Source organism: Pituophis catenifer, unplaced genomic scaffold (genome assembly GCF_029215685.1).
Source record: "Pituophis catenifer annectens isolate HBS135680 unplaced genomic scaffold, rPitCat1.0.hap2 SCAF_3, whole genome shotgun sequence".
NCBI classification, from domain to species: Eukaryota; Metazoa; Chordata; class Lepidosauria; order Squamata; family Colubridae; genus Pituophis; species Pituophis catenifer.
This window is the reverse complement of record NW_027256883.1, coordinates 199,204,123-199,226,184: the sequence shown is the minus strand read 5'-3', so window position 1 is coordinate 199,226,184 and position 22,062 is coordinate 199,204,123. Positions and strand designations below refer to the sequence as shown.

Genomic DNA, 22,062 nt, shown 5'->3' with positions numbered 1-22,062 from the left:
TGTCAGACATGACTGGACAGGGAAACCTTTACCTCCAGTTTAAGACTTGATGAAGACAACTGTTTTCCTAAAATATCCAAGTCAACATACAGTAGGATGGTGAGATTTAAGTTATCTTCTGAGGACAACCTCTACAATAAAATCTTCTATGTCAATAGAAGCATCTATGTCATCCATTTAGAAACATCCATACCATGCAAAACAAAATAAAATCCTCCATCAGCCTTTTCCTAACCATTCAAAAGTACAGATAGTTAGATCCTGTGCCCAGTTCAGGTCTGAATTTTATTGTTATTATGTTTTTAGTTCTCCATTGGTTCTTCAATACTATTTTAGATTTCTCCAAAAAAGCCTTATAATGTTTATAGTGCAAGCCTATAAATAAGTACAGGAGTGCTACAGAAGAATTTTAGTCTCTGCAGATTTATTCATAAACTACTCTAATTATGTCCAACAAAACTTATTGAAAGTTTAAGTTCCCTTAAACTGCTGTCATATAGACACGCTTCTCTAGAATTAAGTCCCGATGATGTCAATGATGTTTTGAATATCTGTAGAAGACTGGAACACACCTCTCTTAATTCACGTTTCAAAGATTTCTGCTATCAAAATCCCCCTGAATTTACCTTTGCAAATGTGCCGAATCCAATTTTTCTATCCATAGTTGTAAGAGGTACCATTTCCTGAATCATCATCAATCATCAAAGCAGGACAGCTGAGTTTTGCAAGAAGGCTGAGGTCAGAAGTGTTTTGAGAAAAAGGATCTGAAATCATATCCCTCTAAGGGCGTCCCGTTCAGGGGAATTTCTATCTCTTTCAGCTAAGCTGAACACCATCGGTGCAAAACGATCAGAACAGAGGCGGGAGTCTAATTTTAAAATGAGTTGAATTCTCATGACTGATTGCAGCTTTATTTCAAATAACCACACACAGGAAAAAAAAACTTTTTTGCTTTGCTTCATCTTCCTGTAGTTCCTATTTTAGACAAGTAGGAAGGACTGTAAGGCTTGCTAGCTGTAAACATATTGCAAGAAGCGGTATCTTTGCTTTCCTAGTGGGAATAATGCTTTTAAGAACCACTGGGATGAAATGTCATTGATAGTTCTGATCCAGTTCTGAAATTATCCAAAGCTGCATTAAGACTTGGAAGATGGAGTGTAAGGTTTCATGCTTTGGGTTTAAAGAAGGCTGTTAGAGGCAGCGGATTAGGCTGTGTGTAAAATGTAACATGTAAAATGTAAAATGTAAAGAGGGACGTGGTGGCTTAGTGGCTAAGACGTTGAGCTTGTTGATCGAAAGGTCAGCAGTTCAGCGGTTCGAATCCCTAGTGCTGTGTAACAGGGTGAGCTCCCTTTACTTGTCCCAGCCTCAGGCAACCTAGCAATCCAAAAGCATGTAAAAAAATGCAAGTAGAAAAATAGGGACCATCTTTGTTGGGAAAGTAACAGCGTTCCGTGCACCTTTGGCGTTTAGTCATGCTGGCCACATGACCACGGAGACTGTCTTTGGACAGCGCTGGTTCTTTGGCTTTGAAATGGAGATGAGCACCACTCCCTAGAGTCGGGAACGACTAACACATACAGTATGTGCAAGGGGAACCTTTACCTTTACCTTAAGATGTAATACCACCCATCATGATTATGTCTACGCATAGGGAAATCCTAGTGCAATTCAGTGGAATCGATTTTCTAGGAAAAAAGGCGTCTATCTTACCAAATTTATTTTTATTTCAAAAATGCCTATGTACCCTTCAAAACAAAACTTTCACCGAGTGCCTAAAATGAAGTAAAAAATTAAAAACATAACATATAAACATATAAACCAATAAAAGAAAGCTTTTTTTTCCAAAACATGCATGTAAAATATTAACATATATAAAGACCCAGAACGGTGGAAAGACCATTTTGTTCTGGAAAGACAATAAAGTCTGTGTCAGACATACCTCACTTCAGATGTGGGGATCACCATTCAGGAAACTTCAGCAGTGGAAGCTGTTTGGAGTATGTCTCCGAAATCTTTAGGAAATACGTAAGAATGTACCGTATTGAAAGAGACATTCCTTCAGATCCTTTAGACCACAGTTTTTTCACACTTGTCAACTTGAAGATGTCTGGACTTCAACTTCCCCATGCTGGGTGGGGGAATTCAGAGGTGAAGTTCACAGGTATTAAAAGTTGCCATATTTGGCAAAAGCTTTAGGTATTAAGACTGTAAAGGCAAAAAGTTCACCGAAGACCTAGTTCCAGTTAAAGAGCCTGTGTGGTATAATGCTTAAGGCGTTGGGCAAGGATGGGAGAGGCATAGGTTCAAGTCCCTGCTCAGCCATTGGGTGACTTTGACTCAGTCCAAACTACTCTGCAGGTTTGTTATAGGGATGAAGTGAAGGTCCCATGTAATAAGCTTCTAGAAGTTTCTTAACCTCAGAAACTTGAAGATGTTTGCACCTCAGCTTCCAGAATTGAACGGGGAGCTGGCTGGGCAATTCTGGAAGGTGAAATTGACACATCTTAATGTTGTTGAATGAAAAGCATAAGGAAAATGACCTTGATGGAGATATGTAAGCTCGAGCAGATGGGGGTAAAGCTTACTTTAAATACATAAAGACAGAAAATATTCGGAAGTGGATCAGACAGACAGCTCACTAATTTAAGAAGTACAATATTGTAAGAAGCTAATTTATGAAATTGTAAGTAGGGCACAGACTTAAAAGATTCTGTTACTATAGCCCATCTCAATAAAAGTAGTTTGAATCTTGCTGTGGAGTTCATTTCTTGCTCTACTCCACCTGGACAGAAATGCAGATATAAATCTAACAAATAAAAATATACGTTTCTTTCTGTATTTTATACTAACTGAAGCTGTTGAATTGTCGTTAAGGGCAACCCCATTTAGAATGCATTGCAGTAATTTTAAATGGTACATTACCTGACCCTGGTGAGGGTATTTTTAAGTAGGACTGCTTGTAAAAAGCTTTTTGTATCAGAAAACACATGTGTTTTAATTACACAGATAAAATCATAGAGTAACAAAGATGGAAGGGAACTTGAAAGTCTTATAGTCCAATTCACTGCTTTAGCAGGATACTCTATACCAGGGGTGTCAAACTCAATTTCATTGAGGGCCACATCAGGGTTGTGTTTCACCTTGGGGGGCCAGGGTGGGCGTGGCCAGCTCGATGTCACTCGGGTCAGGAGCACTCTGTTAGCAAAAATGGGCTCACGAGCTCCGTTTTCGGCTGTGATAGCCTCCTGCAACCCTCTACCAGTAAAAACAGAACTCAAGCGGGCTGCACACAGCTCTCCTGAACTCTGTTTTTGTTGGCAGAGGCACCACGGGCTGGTCCTTCGCTGTTTCCAGGGCGGTTCCATGGACCAGATCTAAGCACCCCCCAGGCCAAATCTGGCCCCCAGGCCTTGAGTTTGACACTCCTGCTCTATACCATCCTAGACAAATGGTTGTCCAATCTCTTTTTGAAAACCTCCAATAATAGAGCACACACAACTTGCAGAGGCAAGCTGTTCCACTGACAAGAAATTTCTCCTTAATTCTAGGTTGGATCTCTCTACAATAATCTTCCACCCATTACTTCTTATTCTGCCCTCAAATGCTTTGGAGAATAGATCAACTCCCTTTTTTCTGTGATAGCCCCATAAGTATTGGAAGACTGCTGTCATGTCCCCCAGTCCTTCTCTTTGCTAGACTAGACATACCCTCCCCAGGATACATACGAGACCGCCTTCTGCCAGCAACAACCTCCCACCGGCCAATACGCTGCCATAGAGAGGGGCTCCTCAGGGTGCCATCGGCCAAACAATGCCAACTGGCGACACCCAGGGGAAGAGCCTTCTCTGTGGGGGCACCAGCCCTTTGGAATGAGCTGCCCCTAGAGCCTCGTCTTAGCCCCGACCTGCACACTTTTCGCCGTGCCCTAAAGACCTTCCTGTTTCAGCAAGCCGGACTGGCCTAATATGAATTTTAAGTGGGTGTATGTGTGTTTTAATTGAGGGCCAAATTGTATATGTTTTAATTGGTTTTAAATTTTATAAATTTTATAAATTTATGTGTTTTAATGTGGCTGTAATGAGTCCCCTGGGAGAAGGGCGGTATAGAAATCCAATAAACTATAAATAAATAAATAAATAAATAAATAAATAAATAAATAAATAAATAAACAAACAAACAAACTATAAACTATAGTTCCTGCAAACGTTCTTCATACGGTTTAGCCTCCAGTCCCCTGATCATTTTTGTTGTTCTTCTCTGCACTCTTTCTAGTCTCCATCTTTTTTGCATCGTGATGACCGGAACTGGACACAGTATTCTAAGTGTGGTCTTATTAGTGCAGTATAAAGCAGTACTAGAGTATTAATTTGACCCTTTAGAATGAGTGCAACCTTTTCTAAGGACAGAATGATAGCTTATCTGATCTGATAAACCATTTATTAATACCTCCTTTGGTTTTTTTCCTGAACTGTGCTTCAATTCTATGACATAGGAACTCAGCCATATTATAACAGTCCACCTCTATGCAGTTTTCTCAATAGACATTGTCAGTAAATCCACTAATCCCCATCCAAATGTGCCAAGGACTGCAGCACTTGGCAATTGTGTTTGCATTACCCATCCCAGACTACAAAGTCATCCTCTACCACCAGGCCATTCTCATCGAGACAAGGCCAAGAGTAGGTGATCAATCAAGAAGCGCTTCCAGCCAATTCCCACAGGCTCCATCAAATCTTTCCCCTTCTGGCCAGTTCCCCTCCAAATATTCTGTAAAGCTCACAGTTCTCCCAGGGCAGCTGATCCCTCTCTCTCTCATACACTTGGGCTTGAACGGTGGAAATGGAGGGTGTGATTGTGTATCACATTTGTTTAATTATTAATTGCATTTTTAACTTTCCCCACCTCTTTAGCTCAATCTGTGGCTTATTTTTCCCTAGGCTTATTTTTCTCTCTCTCTGCCTCCACATCTGCTGGGTATGCACTGAAAATAAGAGTGGGCAGGTAAAAGGAAAGCAAATCAGCTGCAGATGGTCCCCTCCTCATCTTTAATTTATACCCAACAGGGGCACTTAGAGCTGTCATCTAGGGCTGTTTCTGGAACAAAGGGGTTTTTTGAGAAATGACTTCCAATCCATGCATTTGTTTCCTGCTTTACTCACTTTCTTGGTATTAAATGATTTAAATATTATTTCCTGATTGTTACTAACTGAGTTGCTTAGTCATTTTTCTGGGGCTAGCCAGTTCCAGGCCCCGTGGCCCTTGAATAAGGTACCCTTAAAAGGGCCTGTTTGCACACTATTGCCATTGCTCAATCCCTTGTTTCCACTATGTCCAATTTAGAATACTCTCCAAGGGGGGGGGGGAAGTATCTAGAGGGTATTGCTGCTTCTTGTTCCAAGTTTCATACATTAATTTAATCCTGGTTTACTCAACACTTTCCCTGGTTTTCCTGAAATGATGGAATACAAATTAACCACACATTTGAACAGCCCACTAAGCTAAAATACGGCTGGCTTGCAGCTCAGATGTCATGCAAACACAACCATTTGAGGGTAGACAACCAGGTCCTTCAACTCCCCTTAGAACTAGCCAGCAGTCATTAAGATGTGACAGTTCTAACCCAGTGGTGAAATCCAATTTTTTTAACTACCAGTATTGTGGGCGTGGCTTGGTGGGTGTGGCAGGGGAAGGATACTGCAAAATCTCCATTCCCACCCCACTCAGGGGCCAGCCAGAGGTGGTATTTACTGGTTCTCTGAACTACACAAAATTTCCACTATTGGTCTTCCGAACTGTTCAAAAGTTCCCCTACCGGTTTTCCAGAACCTGTCAGAACCTGCTGGATTTCACCCCTGTTCTAACCCCAAGTATGAGAATTGTAACTCCAAGTATCCACAGGTCCGACAGTCCCTTCCTCTTTTTGAATTGTTTACACAACATTCAACGGGTTTACTTCCTGTTACAAATAAATTCTATTTTAGTGTTTCTCAGGAATAAAATTACTTTTGTCAAGACAGTTTTAAAAGCAAGACTTTGGGAAGCTGAAATGAGTATTGGTGGTGTTTTACTGCCCATTTTCAAATTTGCTATTTTGCACTAAGCCAACTGTTTAATTTAGCACCTTGTGGGAACTTAGCCACTGTGGTTTGTAAAATGTGTTTGTTGAAATCTAACTAACTGCAGCTTATTAAACTATATCCTAGTGTATTATTGAGCAAAATTTCATCCCATACAAACCAACTGAGCCTGGTGGCGCAGAAGACTAATAGCCTGTTATTAACATTCAGCTGCCTGCAATTACTGCAAGTTCGAATCTCCCCAGGCTCAACGTTGACTCAGCCTTCCATCCTTTCTTAGGTAGGTAAATTGAGGACCCAGTTTGTGGGGGCAATAAGCTGACTTTGTATAAATATACAAAAGTATGAAGGCTATTGCTTAACGCATTGTAAGACGCCCTGAGTCTCCAGAGAAGGGCGGCATATAAATCAAATTAAAAAAAAACAACAAAAAACATTATTTCTCAATGGATACAAGGAAAATGACTTGACTCTAAATGTTCCTATGTGAAAATCCACTGTCTGGAAAATAAAGTATTTACGTTGGCTGAATATTTAAGAGTATGTCTGAACAGCTTATCTGTAAATGGAGATGAAGATGGACTTATTTTAATAGGTTTTTAATTATCTATGCTGTGTTTCCTAGCATATCATTCATTTCAAGTGTTAGAAGAGATTAAATTCCAATTTGCAGTTTGTCCATTATGTATAGTTTGGTGACGAAATTTCACCTTCAAACCAATCTTAGCTCAGAGAAGGCATATGATTAACCAGAACTTCCTAGATGTATTTTGTAGTCATAACATGTGTTCCTTATTTGGGATTATGATGTAGAAACAGGAAATGGTTAAGTCTGAGAAAACAAAGACACGCTGCTGTAAGAATTAGTTTTAATTAGGGAACTGTAGGCTAGCAGATGTAAATCGTCTAAAGAATAACAAATCATTAAAGCATAGTATAAAATTACAAACCAGGACTAGGCAATTAAATGTATATACAAGGAAATAAAGATTATTAAACGTTTTGTTAAAAACACAAAAACAAAAGACCAACTTTAAGTAGTAAAAATGGGCAGACTCGTACACTTAAGAAAAAAATTAAATTTATGGGTTCTATTTTTTTAAAAAAAATATAAGACCACAACTTAAAAAAATAGCCTTCAGGTAGGGCTTGTTTCTTTCTTACAGGTGATTCGTTTTCAAACTTCTGAAATAAATCATAATAAAAACAGACTTAGCTGTAAAAGAAAATGGAATAAAATCTGAGCGAGCATTTCAGAACTGCTGTTTTAATCTGTGGTTGATCTTCGGTACCAGAATCGAGCTCTGTAATCATCACTGCAAGTCATGAATCCAGGATTTGTAGGCGAATGGACAATGCAGCGAACGATGCTATTATGCCCCAAGGAAAGGAGGTTTCTTCGCTCCGCCGTTCGTGAATCCCAGCAGCAAAGGCTAATGGTCCTTTCATCTGGAAGGAGCACATAGTCTTCGGTGTGATTAAAAACAGCCTGTGTCCTATGAACCTGGCGTCCACTCAGGCCAGCTCCTGCAGGTTTAACAGCATATTGCATACAATTAATTATATGGTATTCACATATGCCAGTGATGGCTAACTTTTTTGTTGTCGTGTGCCTAAAGCACCCTTGCGTCCCTGCACCCATAATGCAATGTGCGCATGATCCCCTGTGCATGCGTGCGCAACCCCCCGCACATGCACACACGACCCCCCCATGCCCCATTTTGGGCCTAGTAGGCCTCCCTGCAGCCTCCTGGGAGCAAAAACAGGCCGCGGGGGGCCACACCGCACCCCCCATGCCCCATTTTGTGCCTAGTAGGCCTCCCTGCACTTATAACTCATAATCTAATGTGTGTGTGACCCCCCTCTCAGAGTTGAGAGGGCTCTGCGTGCCACCTGTGGCACGCGTGCCATAGGTTTGCCATCACGGACATATGCCATCCTTGGCCGAATGGATTCAATATTTTTAAGTATTAAAGCCCAACAATAAGAATGTCAAATCTCCTAAAATAGGCAACAACATATTCATTAGTAAGGTCAGCAAGAATATTCACAGAAAAGAGAACCCTCAGTGTTTCCCGAAGTCCAGACTAGTTCATATTGTTTGGGGTAGTGTATATGCTCCTTCAAATTCATAGTACTTGGAAATAGGACTTCATTTCTCACATGGCCATCACTGAATCCAGAAGCTAAACAGGATCAGGCCTGGATGGTACCTGATTGGACGACTTTACTAAATACTAAAGCTGTAGGCCAGACTGAGAGATTGACATAATAATCCAGAAAGCAATGATAAACCGCTTATCTATTGCTGCCATGAAAACTACCTTGACCATATCCATGAAGGCATCAGCAGTCAAGCTCAACTTAATCTTTCAAACCTTCTGAGTGTAAAAGGATATAAATTTCCTCTATTATAACCATTTATCACAAACAATGGAAAATTGCTATAATGCCAAGTCAGCTGTTATTTCGAGAGTAGAATGAAACTCGGCCATTGGAGCAATAGCTTAACTCCCAAAAGAATACAAGAAAAGAATATCATATTCACTTAGCTTTTCAAAAATAGCCAGAATTTGAATTTTGCCTTTACTGATTAAGGAAATTGGTATTGTTAAGGGAAGACTATATGCTATCTTTCATCTACATCTGATTTTTTAAAACAGAAAAGAGAGAAAAAAAAAACCGGATTGCTATTCAATAAAACTTCTAGTTTATATCAGTAAAACAGTGAACTAACATGTAATTTTATCATTCATCTGTAATCCATGTTTAATTAAATAAGGCTTATTTCATTGAATTAGAGCTAAGAGCAGGATTAGACTTAAATGAACTATAGTTACGAAAAATAGGGAGACAACACACAACATAGATATAGTTTTCAGTTTACTCAGTGTTCGACTTCATTACAATGGAGTATGGCATCAGTCCTTAAATTTCTACTGACAACTTTCAATATTTCAGAGAACTAAAAGAGCCAAAATATGCTTTTTAGAATTTAAACACTATGTTGCACATATAAGAGTTTATATTTATCAAGTAGATGGCTTTACTAGTCTAAATAAAAATAATCACTATATATGGAACCTATAGATTTTTTGATTATAATACATTAGATATATTCTGTTCTAATGACTAACACCTACAAATAAATTTTCTGGGTTGAGGGGCAGTGGTTTCTACTCAATTCATGCCAATGTGTACTGGGGTGGCCTTAGGCCCAAATTAGCCCTAGTGAGAGTGGGTTTAGAATGGGGTAGTGTAGTGTTTGTTATGCATCTTGTGTTAGGCAGCTGGCTTGTCTGGATCTGTTGTAATTACAGCATGTGTAGTAAAGAAGGTTCTCCAGTTTTATTTCTTAAAAGAAGTATAGTAACACCCAACAATTCAGCACGTCAAATCTTGGCTGCACCCTGCTGGCTTAATGTATTATAAAGTGAAACTTGAAATGGCAAGATTAATCTCAGAAGATGGATCTGTTTAAATGACTTCCGATTATTCTTTTAGGAGTTTTACACTGTTTAAAAATATTTCACACTGAAGGTGAAGGGAAAAAAAGCATTGAGCAGAGAAATGCCAAGCTTACATTTTGTGTTGCATTTGATGACAAACTCTATGAAGACGCAATCTCATTTTAATACCAAGTATTATTTGAAACATATGTGTTAATGCATGAACCTACCTGGGATTTTTTCTTAAAAACATTTGCTCTCTAGGAAATAGCAATTCAGAAGTACAAAGTACATTCCTGGCAGATTTGCAAATTATACTCTGTGAACCATAACTTGATTAGGAGAAATTCAGAGTATATTTTGCACACCTGCCATTATAGAACAGGAAAAAATGTTTGAAGTCATTTACAAAATACTTTCTACAGACTTTAGATTGTTCAGTTACTTAGGATAAACAAAGAAAAATTCAGTGCACTACTGAATTTTTCTTGAGGTAAAACAAAATATTCCAGATTCACAAAGTAACTTAATTTTACACTTATTGGGCAAGTGAAAAATTGTGATTACCTAACAAGGTTTGTATTATGCATTGCTAAAATCCAGGTGTGTCCATGAATACACATTGCTTAACACAACTACTTACAGGATTCACTACGAAAACCAAACCAGAGAAAGTCAGATTATATTGTTCAGATTAATTTTCACCTACCTGTATATTTGACTAGTGTCCTTCCTGTTGATATCTCCCATAGTTTAGCCACAGAATCCTTTCCACTTGAAAGTATGTACTTGGAGTTCTTAGAGAAAATGGCGGAACAGACTTCAGCACCATCGTGTGCCTTCTCAAAAGTGGTGATACAACGATTAGAAACTCCATCCCACAATTTGATGCATCCATCTTTGCTGCCTGTTACATACATGTTAGCACTTGCATTGTAATTAACTGAGCATATAGCATCTGTATGTTGATCTTGAGGATTGCAAGACACAAAGCACTGGAAAGTATTCACATCATAGAGCCGCAGGGTAGGATGCTGTGTCCCAACAAGTATGAAATCCCCAGAAGGATGGAAAGATATAGAGCGCAGCATTTCTGCTTCCTGTTTAATTGGAAATTCAACAATTAACATTAGAGTGCACTATCCTATAACTGTAACATATCTAAATATCAACCACTATGCTAATAAATATATTAAATATAAAATGAATTCCTATCCAGAGAAGGACACTGCTATCTGAACAAGTCAGACAGAATATAAGACAGATTGTGAACAAGAACAAGTACATATTTGATAGAGATTTGAAAAAAAAAAAAAAGAGGGGGGGAAAGAATCTTATTTTTCTCCTTAAAAATGCATGACTATTATTTTAAAAAAATATTTTTAAGGTTTTTTAAAAAAGGATACTGATTATAGAATACAGACATTTCCCACCAAGCAACTTGGAATAGTAATGATGAGCTTTCAATAGAAAAAAAAAAGTTTGAGAGAAAAACACTAACATAGTCTTTGCCAACTATATCATTGTTCTGTGCTCATCAATTTTCAATGTTCCAAGTATTAAAACAAACTACAGAAAAAGTACTTGTTATCATGCTTGACCCATAATTTAAGAACTAAAAAAACTGTCCGAAAAGCTATATCATCAAGTATCATTTATACCCTTATACCTAAAAATTATATTCAGTAACACCAGCAAGACAAATCTTTTCTAAGTTGCTTATGATGATATTTCTTAGAAATGTACGATTGGAGAACCTGACCTGAATATATTTGAAAGCTCTCTTGGCAGATGGTTTTGAGTAGTCGAACAATTTCAGAGTGTAGTCTCTGGATCCAGATGCAAGGATTTGTTCATTTGGATGAAAAGCTAAACAGGTGACCTCATCTACATGATCGTAAAGGGTCCTAATAACGGGATGGTTCTCCATGTTCTGCTGAGCTGTTTCATTCATCATAACCTGTAAAAATTAAAAGTACAGCATTTAAATATAGTCTTTTAAATATATAAAATAAAATGCATGTAAATACACAACTAATTTCCTTTCCAGAGAGTTTAAAGAACAAACAGCATCTTTTCAGAACTGTTAATTCTCTTTCATAAAGAACCTAACAATTATTTAAAGTAAGATAATGCAAAGCTGTTATAGGAAAAGAAATGGAAACATACATTTAAACTCTCACATGGCAGATTGTGGCCATGTGAGCATTTTTCAAAATCTTGGCAGCCCACCTACTACCATGTACAAATGATTTATATGGTAAATAATATAAAATATGATTATTTCACATATTCAGAAATCTAATTGTCTAAAATGCATTGCAATAATATACATTTTCCCCCGAAATAAATTAGTTTTGGGGGAATTTTTCTCTGTTATTCCCAGAGCAGAAGCTATAATATTTATCAAATTAATCTTGAGTTTGAGAAGTTTGATTGAACTCGCGAGAAGACTTTCTTTTACAGCGTGTTTCCCTGAACACAACGGCGAGGAAAGCGATGGAGTTTGAAAGGTAAGACCTGTGTTCCACTTCTCACCCATCCCACCTGCCACCCCCAAATTGCATTTCTAAAGGGGGCAGGTGGCTAAGCAAGGGGCAGGAGTCCTGTCATGCCCAGCGAGGGTGGGAGAAGAGATGGCAAGGGGAGCCAGGTCTCACTCCACGCGTCTCGCTTCTCCCCCGCCCCACCCCTCTCGATAAAGAGACGGTGGGAAGGGAAGCAGCTGTTGCCATTGAGGTGGGACGTGTTGGGCCGCTCGGCCGGCGCGAAGAACAGGGAGGGGAGGCGACGGCAGCGACGGGACATCCAGTCCCACGCTCACCGCCTCCTTCATCCCCAAAATAATAAGACCCCCTGATAATAAGGCCAAGCCTTATTTAGGGGGTCAAAAGAAAATAAGACCCAGTCTTATTTTCAGGGAAATACTGTACCATTGTGACCAATTCTACCTAGATTCTGAAATCGGCCAAAAGCTATTAGATGCTACCATTTGGGTAAATTCAGAGCATATTTTAACTAATTTGAAAACAAGCTTTGTAAATCAAAGTTCTCCCAAAAAAATTGTACAAAGAATTTCCTGTGAAGAACAAAACTGGATTGCAATAAGGTGAAAGGAACAAGGGAATGGATAGGGAAAAATAAGAAATAAAGCTGTTTAGACATTACCAAAAAGATTAAAATTCAGAAAGTGAACAACAAAGGTGAGCTTCCCACGTCCCAGCAAAAGTGAATTTCCAAAGACAATCCACAACCACATCTGCAATTATTTGTATCTCCTACAATAGTGTTTATATAAACTAATAGACTTTCATTGAAATTTAAAGAAAATATGTATTTTTAAATTAAATAACCAGAGCCTGAATTCTGAAGGTCGCCAGTCTCTCCATGTAGAATTCAGTATCTCTTTATGTATCTTTTTATGAAAACAGCAGATGATCAAAAAAGACCTGAAGCAACAATATGGATTCATACTATTTCAATATTTACCTCAATGGGCATAGCACTTTTTGCTAACATTCTTTCGGTATCAAGTATTTTTATTGATGCATCAGCTGATCCTGTAGCAATTAACTGTCCATCTCTGCTGTATGTAGCTACACGACATGGTCCTTTGTGAGATGTGACATAACATGTCTCATATTCAGACGCTTCTGGGGACATAGTCTGTACATCTGCATCAAACTCCAAGTCAATTCCTGTTCCAGGAGCTACTGTATCAGAGCGTCCAATTGCATACTGAACTGCACTATCATCATTTTCCATTCCTGGAGGAGAGAACACACCAAACTTAATTTTTTTAAAAATATAAACCACAGTTGATTCAATAATGTACCATGTGGCTGTACAAGAAGCAAATGCATCAAATAACTGTAGATTGCAAATTACAGGAAGCTTATTTAGGAATAGAATAGAATAGAATAGAATAGAATAGAATAGAATAGAATAGAACAGAACAGAACAGAACAGAACAGAACAGAACTCTTTATTGGCCAAGTGTGATTGGACACACAAGGAATTTTTCTTTGGTGCATATACTCTCAATGTACATAAAGAAAAGATAAAATATATTTGTCAAGAATCATAAGATGCAACACTTAGTGATAGTCATAGGATAGTAATAAGCAATCAAACCATACTAGGAAACAATAAAAACAATTTAAGTTATAAAGATACAAGCAACAAGGTTATAGTCATAAGTAGAAGAAGATAGGTAATAGGAAAGATGAGAAAAATAACAGTAATGCAGTCTTAGTAAATAGTTTGACAGTGTTGTGGGAATTAGTTGTTTAGCAGAGTAATGGCATTCGGGAAAAAACTCTCCTTGTCTTGTTGGTCTGGTGTGCAGTGGCCTACAGCATCGTTTTGAGGATAGAAATTGAAACAATTTATGTCAGGATATGAGGGGTCTGTAGATATTTTCATAGCCCTCTCTTTTTGACTCGTGAAATACATAGTAAGTATAAAGTTAATGCATAGAAATTTAATATCTATAGACAAGCTGAATAGAGAATGCTTATGAAATAAAAATGATTTGTCTCCTAGCACTGATTTGATTCAAACATAAAGCTAAGCCTTGCTTTAGAATGTATGAGCACAATGTGCTTTGTGTGCTCTTTCCTTCCTTTCCCACCAGTCAATTACTTTCTTCTCTTTATTGTGCAAATCACGATACGTCATTCATTTCCATGCGAATCAAAATTTTAAACCTATAAAAGAGAAAGTCTGGGAATGTGCGAAACAGTCGGAAAAAGGAAGGTAAAGGAGAGACCTTTACAGTGATGTCAATGTATAGTTCGATAGTGCAGCTAGACTGGCAACCATTTAAAGTCAGAAGGCTAGAAACACCTCAGAAAAAGTTCTAAAAGTCCATTAGAATTACACCGTTACTGGACAATTGACTGGAATATTGCTCAACATTATTTTAGAAGGCAGAACCAAAGACTTGCTTCAGTCTGGTGCTCTGGGTGTCTGAGAGTGCCAATCCCTTGCTTAAATTAATGGTGGGTTTTAGGATTCCTGGCTGCTGTGAATTTTAACTTTTTGCATTGCTTTTGTTTTGTATTGCAAGCTGCCCAGAATCACATGAGATGGTGGTTCAGTCAATCAATCAATCAATCAATCAAATAAGCAAGCTAGGTGTGCAGAGATCTAGATTCATATGAATTCAAAGTGTGTATATATAGAACCATTGGGAAGTATCTTAAGCAGCTGCAACTTTTCCTGTCACCTACAGCTGAATTACATTTTGCTCTTTGACTCCAAATCTCTGCACAGCCATATTTAATTAATGGTATGTGGAAGAGGTCATATTAAAATAATGGCTTTCAGTGTGGAAATTACTATAACCAAATTTAGGGCACACCAGAACAACTAGACACAAGAACAGTTTTTTCCCAAACGCCATCACTCTGCTAAACAAATAATTTCCTCAACACTGTCAAACTATTTATAATCTTCTCATCGTTCCCACCACCCATCTCCTTCCACTTCTGACTGCATGACTGTAATTTTGCTGCTTGTATCCTTACGATTTATTGTTCCCTGATCGCTTATTTGTACCCTATGACTATCATTAAGTGTGATAGTCATAGGGTATTATGATTCTTGACGAATGTATCTTTTCTTTTTATGTACACTGAGAGCATATGCACCAAGACAAATTCCTTGTGTGTCCAATCACACTTGGCCAATAAAGAATTCTATTCTATTCTATTCTATTCTATTCTATTCTATTCTATTCTATTCTATTCTATTCTATTCTATTCTATTTATTCTATTCTATTCTAAAATGATATTACTGTTAACATTTTTGTTTGCTGATGTTTCAACTTACCTAGTTTAATAAGATGCAACAGTTGTTCAGAGGGTGCACAGACAGACTGTGGCTTTACTTCATTTATCAGACCATTAGCAATATTGATATATCCATCATATAACAGCTGACTAATAATAAGCCTGTAAAGTTGTTGCCGGTCTTTAAGGCTTACTTTTGGCCTATACATTGTGAACAAGGGTTGCCTTCCAGGTATCTAGAACAAAAATAAAATGATTTACATGTGTGACAAAATGAAAACAACAACCATGTATCTACTTTTCTGTTTTCGGGATAATAAACTACTGGTAAAAATGAACTAGGTGACAAAAAGAACCATGTCAGAAAAAATATATGAACAAGTACAAAATATATGGGTAGTGATAGAATATTAGAAAGGAATAGGAAAGATTGATTTTTCTACTCAGAGAGAAGTCAAGACTGCAACAACAGAGAAACTTTTCCCCCCACTTTTTTTTCACACATCAGGTACTGAAGACAAGACAGAGTTCCATAAATGATTCAAGCAGGGGATCTTACTTACTGTAGGAAATGCACTAGGCCTTTAGACAACCTTACCTGCCAGCTATTTGCAGTCAAGTCTAATAATAAACTGATATTTGGTTTTTTTAAACTGGACACAGTGGCAGGAAAAAGATGCTTGGATATAAGAATCATATTAATAAGAATTCTTTAAGAAGAATTTACATAGTAAAAACTATCTACCAGCAGCTAGTTTAGAATATTTAGAAACCTCTTTGACAATTAAATAAAGAAAAAGGATAGAGAAGGAATTATTTGTAAAACATACCATTAATGTCCCAAAGGTGCTTTTTTTTTTTTTTCTTCAAGAGGCAACTGGACTTTCTGGTTTTTCTTTAAAGACATTTCACTTCTCATCCAAGAAACTACTTTAGCTCCGACTGGATGGTGGGGAATGGAAGGATTTATATTCCTTGCAAAGGGCTGGTCATTTGAATTCTTTTAGCAGGTCGCTGAGGTGACTTTGAGATTTATCTGTGTCATCAGAGTCACCTGTGTGATGCAAATTGGTGTGGAACCTTCTTGGAACTGTTGAAAGGACTGTGTGGTAGATTGGAGATAGATGTTGTTATATCCCTCCCCCTCTGTTGAGAGAGGGCTGTTCAATTTTGACATAGATGGCCTCTTTAACCCCTCTTTCAAACCAGCGATCCTCTCTGTCCAAAATATGGACTTTGTTGTCTTCAAAAGAGTGGCCTGTGTCTTTTAAATGCAGATGGACTGCTGAATCTAGTCCTGATGTTTTTGTTCTCAATATTGTACCATGCGTTTATGAAGTGGTGGTTTTGTTTCCCCAATGTACAGATCTGCACATGGCTCACTACATTGTATTGCATATACCACATTGCTCAGTTTCTGTCCGAGTGTTTTATCCTTGGGGTGGACAGACTTCTGCCTTAGTGTATTCTTGGGTATGAAGTGTGCACGTATGTTGTTAGGTGAAGATCCTCCTGAGCTTTTCTGATATATCTGCAACGTACGGAATGACAACGTTGCTTTGTTTATTGTTCTTGTCATTGTCTGTTACAGAGAAGCTCCTGTTTTGAGATTTGATGAAGGCTCACTTGGGATAGCCACACGTTCTGTGGGCTTCCTTGATGTGTTTATGTTCTTTTTCTTTCCCATCTTTGCCCATCTAGGCAGGTTTTCAGCTCGGTGGTGTAAGGTTCTGATGACTCCCATTTTGTGCTCCAGTGGGTGGTGGGAATCAAAATGTAAATATTGATCTGTGTGAGTGGGTTTTCTGTAAACTTCAATGTTAAGGCTTCTGTCTTCCTTAATGTGTACTGCACAGTCCAGAAAGGATAGACTTTTTTCCTTAACATCTTCCCATGTGAATTTGATGTATTTGTCCACAGAGTTGATATGTTTGGTAAATGCTTCCACTTCCTCTGTTTTGATCTTGACCCAAGTATCGTCCACATACCTATACCAGTGAGTGGGTGGAATTCCTGTGAAGGAGTCTAGGGCTTTGGTTTCTACCTCTTCCATGTAGAAGTTGGCTACAATGGGAGACACCGGTGAACCCATGGCGCAGTCATGTTTTTGTCTGTAGAAACCTTAATAGTATTTAAAATAGGCAGTGATCAAGCAGAGGTCCAGCATGGCACATATATGTTCTGGGCTGAGGTTGGTTCTGCCACCAATTTATTAGCTCCTCTAGTTGGCAACCCATCCCATCCCAACTAGTCCATCACATCAATTCACAGGACTTCGCCAGCAAGGTTTGGAAATTAAAACTGGACCCGGATGAGACCATGGTTTCCTATGATGTGACTTCTCTCTTCACCTTCATTCCAACTACTGAAGCTGTCATGGTAGTGAAAAAAAATGACTGCTACAACACAGAACCTTGCTGGACCACTGCTTGATCACTACCAATTTTAAATACAATGAAGAAACTGAGCAACGTGGTATTTGCGGTACAATGCAGTGAGCCTTGTCCAGATCTGTACACTAGAGAAATGAAACAACCACTTCATAAACGCATGGTACAACATGGAGAACAAACACATCAGGACTAGGTTCAGCAGTCCATCTGCATTTAAAAGACATAGGCCACTTTTTTGAAGACAACAAAGTCCATATTTTGGACAGAGAGGATCGCTGGTTTGAAAGAGGGGTTAAAGAGGCCATCTATGTCAAAACTGAACAGCAGTCTCTCAACAGAGCGGGAGGGATACTACACCATCTATCTCCAATCTACAACAGTCCTTTCAACAGTTCAAAGGCTCCATACCAATTTGCACCATTCAGGTGACCCTAATGACAGAGATAAACCTCCAGGTGATCTTAAGGACCCCGCTAAAAGAATGCAAATGTCCAGCAGTCCGCAAGGACTATAAATCCTTCCATTCCCCACCATCCAGTCAGAGCTGAAGAAGCTTCTTGGGTGAAAAGTGAAACATCTTCAAAGAAAAACCAGAAAGTCCAGTTGCCTCTTGGAAAAAAGCACTTTTGGGACAGCCATGACCTGGATGACTGAGAATCTCCATAGACATATAACATTAATGTAATAGCAGGAAGGAGATACTACGTATTGTCTAAAAACAAGGCAATATATTTGTATAATTCCTTGTTCCAAGATGTAATACTAGTTACTTCTTAAAATAGATTCTAACAATTGAACAAAAGAACCACAACAGCTATATGGAAAGTTCAGAGATGGAATGTCTCAGTTTACAGCTTGTTAGGCTAAACTATAGTTACCAAATTTGTGGTTTGATTACTGTATTATAATATGCTAAATTTGTTTAGCTTTTTGGAGGGTTACTATGCTATGATAATCCAGAGAGTGGATTGTTGTTAATTTTTGATTCAGTGTGCTGTGTGAACAGTCAACAGGGTTAAATCTATAATCAGTGTTTAATAAACTATGGGGTTAGCATGTTGTGCAAATGACAGCACTCACACAATCTTAACTTTTGTTGTGGAATTTTTGCCAAAGAAAGGAGCACAATGCAGAAGAGAAATTGCCAAACTTTATTCAACAATCGATCACTGGGTGCCTGATTTGCAAGAAAGAGGGACACCAAACAATAAAATGACAGAGATTCTTACACATTTTGGGATTCAAAAGCGAGAAGATCCATGAGATTTTATTGAGACGAATGTTTTTGAGGGAGTGAGATACAACAGGTGTTAGGGAAAAAGTTTTTCTACTGTAAAACAAAAGTCACACTTCTGTGACAAGTGGAATTTTGAGATAGTCAGGTGCTCATGCTTTATTATGAGATTATTATGATTATTGATGAACCTTTCTGGACAAATGAGAGCTTTCTTTTCAAATGCAAGTGAGGGAAACAGGAATAGTAGAGAGAAAGAGTTTGCAACAGGAAAGGCAAAGGGGGGTGGGGGGACAGAAAGGAAAAAAAAGTGGCAAGGAAAGCCTGGAAAAGATCTTGCAACTTATTATTTTTCTGTCACACTTGGTACAACCTGCAAAAACAGCCACTATCATTACTTTATAATTTAGCGTGTTTTGTAAATCTGAGGAATTCAATTATTTCAGAAAGTTAAGATTAGAACTGGACAAGCTTGGTGTGCTGTGCTAGTGCCTGAATACTAGTTGCACATATCTACACAGCAAAGGCTGCACACAGTTCTTGTGAACTGTACAGGTAGTCCTCGACTTACGACCACAAATGAACCCAAAATTTCTGTTATTAAGTGAGGCATTTATTGAGTGAGTTTTGCCCCATTTTATGACCTTTCTTGCCACAGTTGTTAAGCGAATGGCTGCTGTTGATAAGTTAGTAACATGGTTGTTAAAGTGAATCTGGCTTCCCCATTGATTAAGCTGTAGTGGCGGAGTGGTTAAAATGCAGCTTTGCAGGCTAATCCTGCTGACTCCTGCTTGCCGGCAGTTCGATTCTCACCAGATCAAGGTTGATTCAGCCTTCCATCCTTTTGAGGTCGGTAAAATGCGGACCCAGATTATTGGGGGCAACATGCTGACTATGTAAACTGTTTATAGAGAGGCAGAGGTGGGTTTCAGCAGGTTCTGACCAGTTCTGGAGAACCGGTAGTGGAAATTTTGAGTAGTTCAGAGAACCGGTAGTAAAAATTCTGACTGGCCCCGCCCCCATCTATTCTCTGCCTCCCAAGTCCCAGCTGATCAGGAGGAAATGGGGATTTTGCAGTAACCTTCCCCTGGAGCGGGGTGGGAATTTTACAGTATCCTTCCCCTGCCACGCGCCACGCCCCACGCCCACCAAGCCACACTCACAGAAACAATAGTAAAAAATTTTGAAACCCACCACTGTAGAGAGGGCTGTAAAGCACCGTGAAACGTGGTTTCACGTGTTCATAAACGGTGTATGAGTCTAAGGGCTATTGTTATTTTGCTTGTCAAAAGCTTGCAAACACGGTTCACGTGCCCTTAGGACACAGCGACCGTCGTAAGTATGAGTCAGTTGCCAAGCATCTGAATTTTGATTACATGATCATGGGGATGTTAGGAAGGTCCTAAGTGTGAAAAACGGCCATCAGTCACTTTTTTTCCAGGGCCGTTGTAATTTTGAACGTTCACTGAATGAATGAACAGCTACAAGTCGAGGACTAGCCGTATAGCGTGATCTATACAACTGCCTAGTGATTAAATCCTGGCCTAGATAAGTAATATAGGGCGAGGGTGGATGGAGTTCACTTTAGGCAGGATCGGAGATCTTTCGATCCAAATCTTTTTTCCGTCTTTTGTTATTTTAGGATCTCCCAAACTACAAATCCCCCCCCCTCCAAACCCTCCTTCTCGGTCCCATCGCGCTCCACCTCTTTCCCGAGCGGCGGCTTTAACACCCACGGGGACAGGACAAGAGGCTTATCCGTCGTAGGGGAGGCACCACCTTCTCCCGCCTTCCATGTGCGAGAAAACGAATGGCTGACGCGGGAACTACCGGATCCGACACTTACGAGCCCGTCCTTCGTCCGCGATCGATCTCCGCTCAGAACGGCCGCCGGGGCCCCCACGGCGTCAAGGGGCGACTGGGCGGGCAGGTGAAGCGGAGCGGGCGGCGGCGGAGGCAGGGCGGGCGGCGGCGGCGGCGGTAGCAGCAGTCTGGCCCGAGGACCGCTCCGTCGAACAGGCTGCTGCATGGAACCCCCGCACATCGATTGAAGCCGCGGCTGGAAGAAGGCAAAAGCAATCAATCCCTCCCCCAACAAGAGCCAGAGATGGCTTTACGCAAACTACGCAACGTTCCGATGCTTGAAATAAAAAAGAGCCCGGTAGAACTTGGATTTTTCTTAGCTGAAACTGAGCCTGGGATCCAAGGCAAAGGGAACAAAGGGCGAGGGCTTCCTAGTGGCCGGTCGAAAACGATCCTTTCCCCTTTGCTCTGCCTCTTTTTTTTTGTTTTTTTTTTAAAGGGCAACTGGGCCCGTGAGAAGTGTTTTTAACTGGCAGAAATTTGACATTTCCGCATCGCTTCCTTGCGCCTGGAAAAAAACTTTAAATTTCTGCTCGACCGACAAGCTTTGACAAAAACAAAAACAACAACAACAAAAAAATTGAGGAGCAGCATCCAAAAGAAGTAAAAAAAAAAAAAAATTGGATCCAGGATTTTTACCTGGATTCAGTTCAGTGCACATGTCTGCACAACACAAGTTCAAAACTTTTAGGCACTACTGAGTCCAAATTGTCAAATTGAGGTGGATTTCATATTTTAAAAAATCATGGTATGTGCATGGACAACCTGTTCCCTAGCAAAAGGTCAGGTCAAACAATTCCTTTTCAATATTTTTAATTCATGATACAAGCTTTTTAATATTAATATTAACAGTAACAGAGTTGGAAGGGACCTTAGAGGTCATCTAGTCCAACCCCCTGCTCACGCAGGAGACCTGTATTAGGGATTCAAACTGCAGAACTGTTTACCTGATTGACAAGCTCAGTGTCTTAGCCACTTGAGCCACCCAGTCAGGCTTGAAATATATATCATAATATAATAAAATATGACATGCACTGTTCTGTATTTTGCTAAGTGAATTTGTATGCCAAAAACCAGAGTCATGTTGCTTGAACTGGGCAACTACATAAATTATATAAATATCACTGTAAAGGTCCTCAAGCCAATGATATATGTATTGTATACACTGGAGTTTTATTTCCAGCAGAAATGCTGGGAATTGTCTGTCTAATACATCTGAAAGTCATCAGCTTTGAACTTACTGTACT

General features: G+C 39.2%; 2 protein-coding genes and 1 pseudogene across 2 annotated transcripts in view; all 3 read right to left on the bottom strand.

The window, feature by feature from the left end:
* The window catches only part of CASS4 (Cas scaffold protein family member 4), a 54,811-nt gene extending 54,116 nt beyond the window's left edge, over positions 1-695 (bottom strand). The window contains exon 1 of the mRNA XM_070940064.1: positions 627-695. Coding sequence (XP_070796165.1) covers positions 627-695 — 69 coding nt within the window. The remainder of the gene's footprint in view (positions 1-626) is intronic.
* Positions 696-6,966: 6,271 nt separating this feature from the next.
* Positions 6,967-20,902, bottom strand: CSTF1 (cleavage stimulation factor subunit 1). Its single transcript, XM_070940063.1, has 6 exons — positions 20,799-20,902; positions 15,366-15,561; positions 13,019-13,296; positions 11,292-11,489; positions 10,239-10,629; positions 6,967-7,607 (listed from the first exon to the last, which is right to left on the bottom strand). Exons 2-6 carry the CDS (start codon positions 15,532-15,534, stop codon positions 7,348-7,350), a joined length of 1,296 nt encoding a protein of 431 aa, XP_070796164.1. The 5' UTR covers positions 15,535-15,561; positions 20,799-20,902; the 3' UTR covers positions 6,967-7,347.
* On the bottom strand, positions 16,315-20,996 carry LOC139315099 (uncharacterized; annotated as a pseudogene).
* Positions 20,997-22,062: the final 1,066 nt, after the last annotated feature.

Coding starts and splice junctions, on each gene's coding strand:
- CSTF1 (XM_070940063.1), bottom strand. CDS start 15,534: ATGTATAGGCCAAAAGTAAGCCTTAAAGACCGGCAACAACTTTACAGG. Junction 11,490..13,018: donor AAAGTGCTATGCCCATTGAG/GTAAATATTGAA, acceptor TAATTTTTACAG/GTTATGATGAATGAAACAGC. Junction 10,630..11,291: donor GAGCTTTCAAATATATTCAG/GTCAGGTTCTCC, acceptor CCAATTAAACAG/GAAGCAGAAATGCTGCGCTC.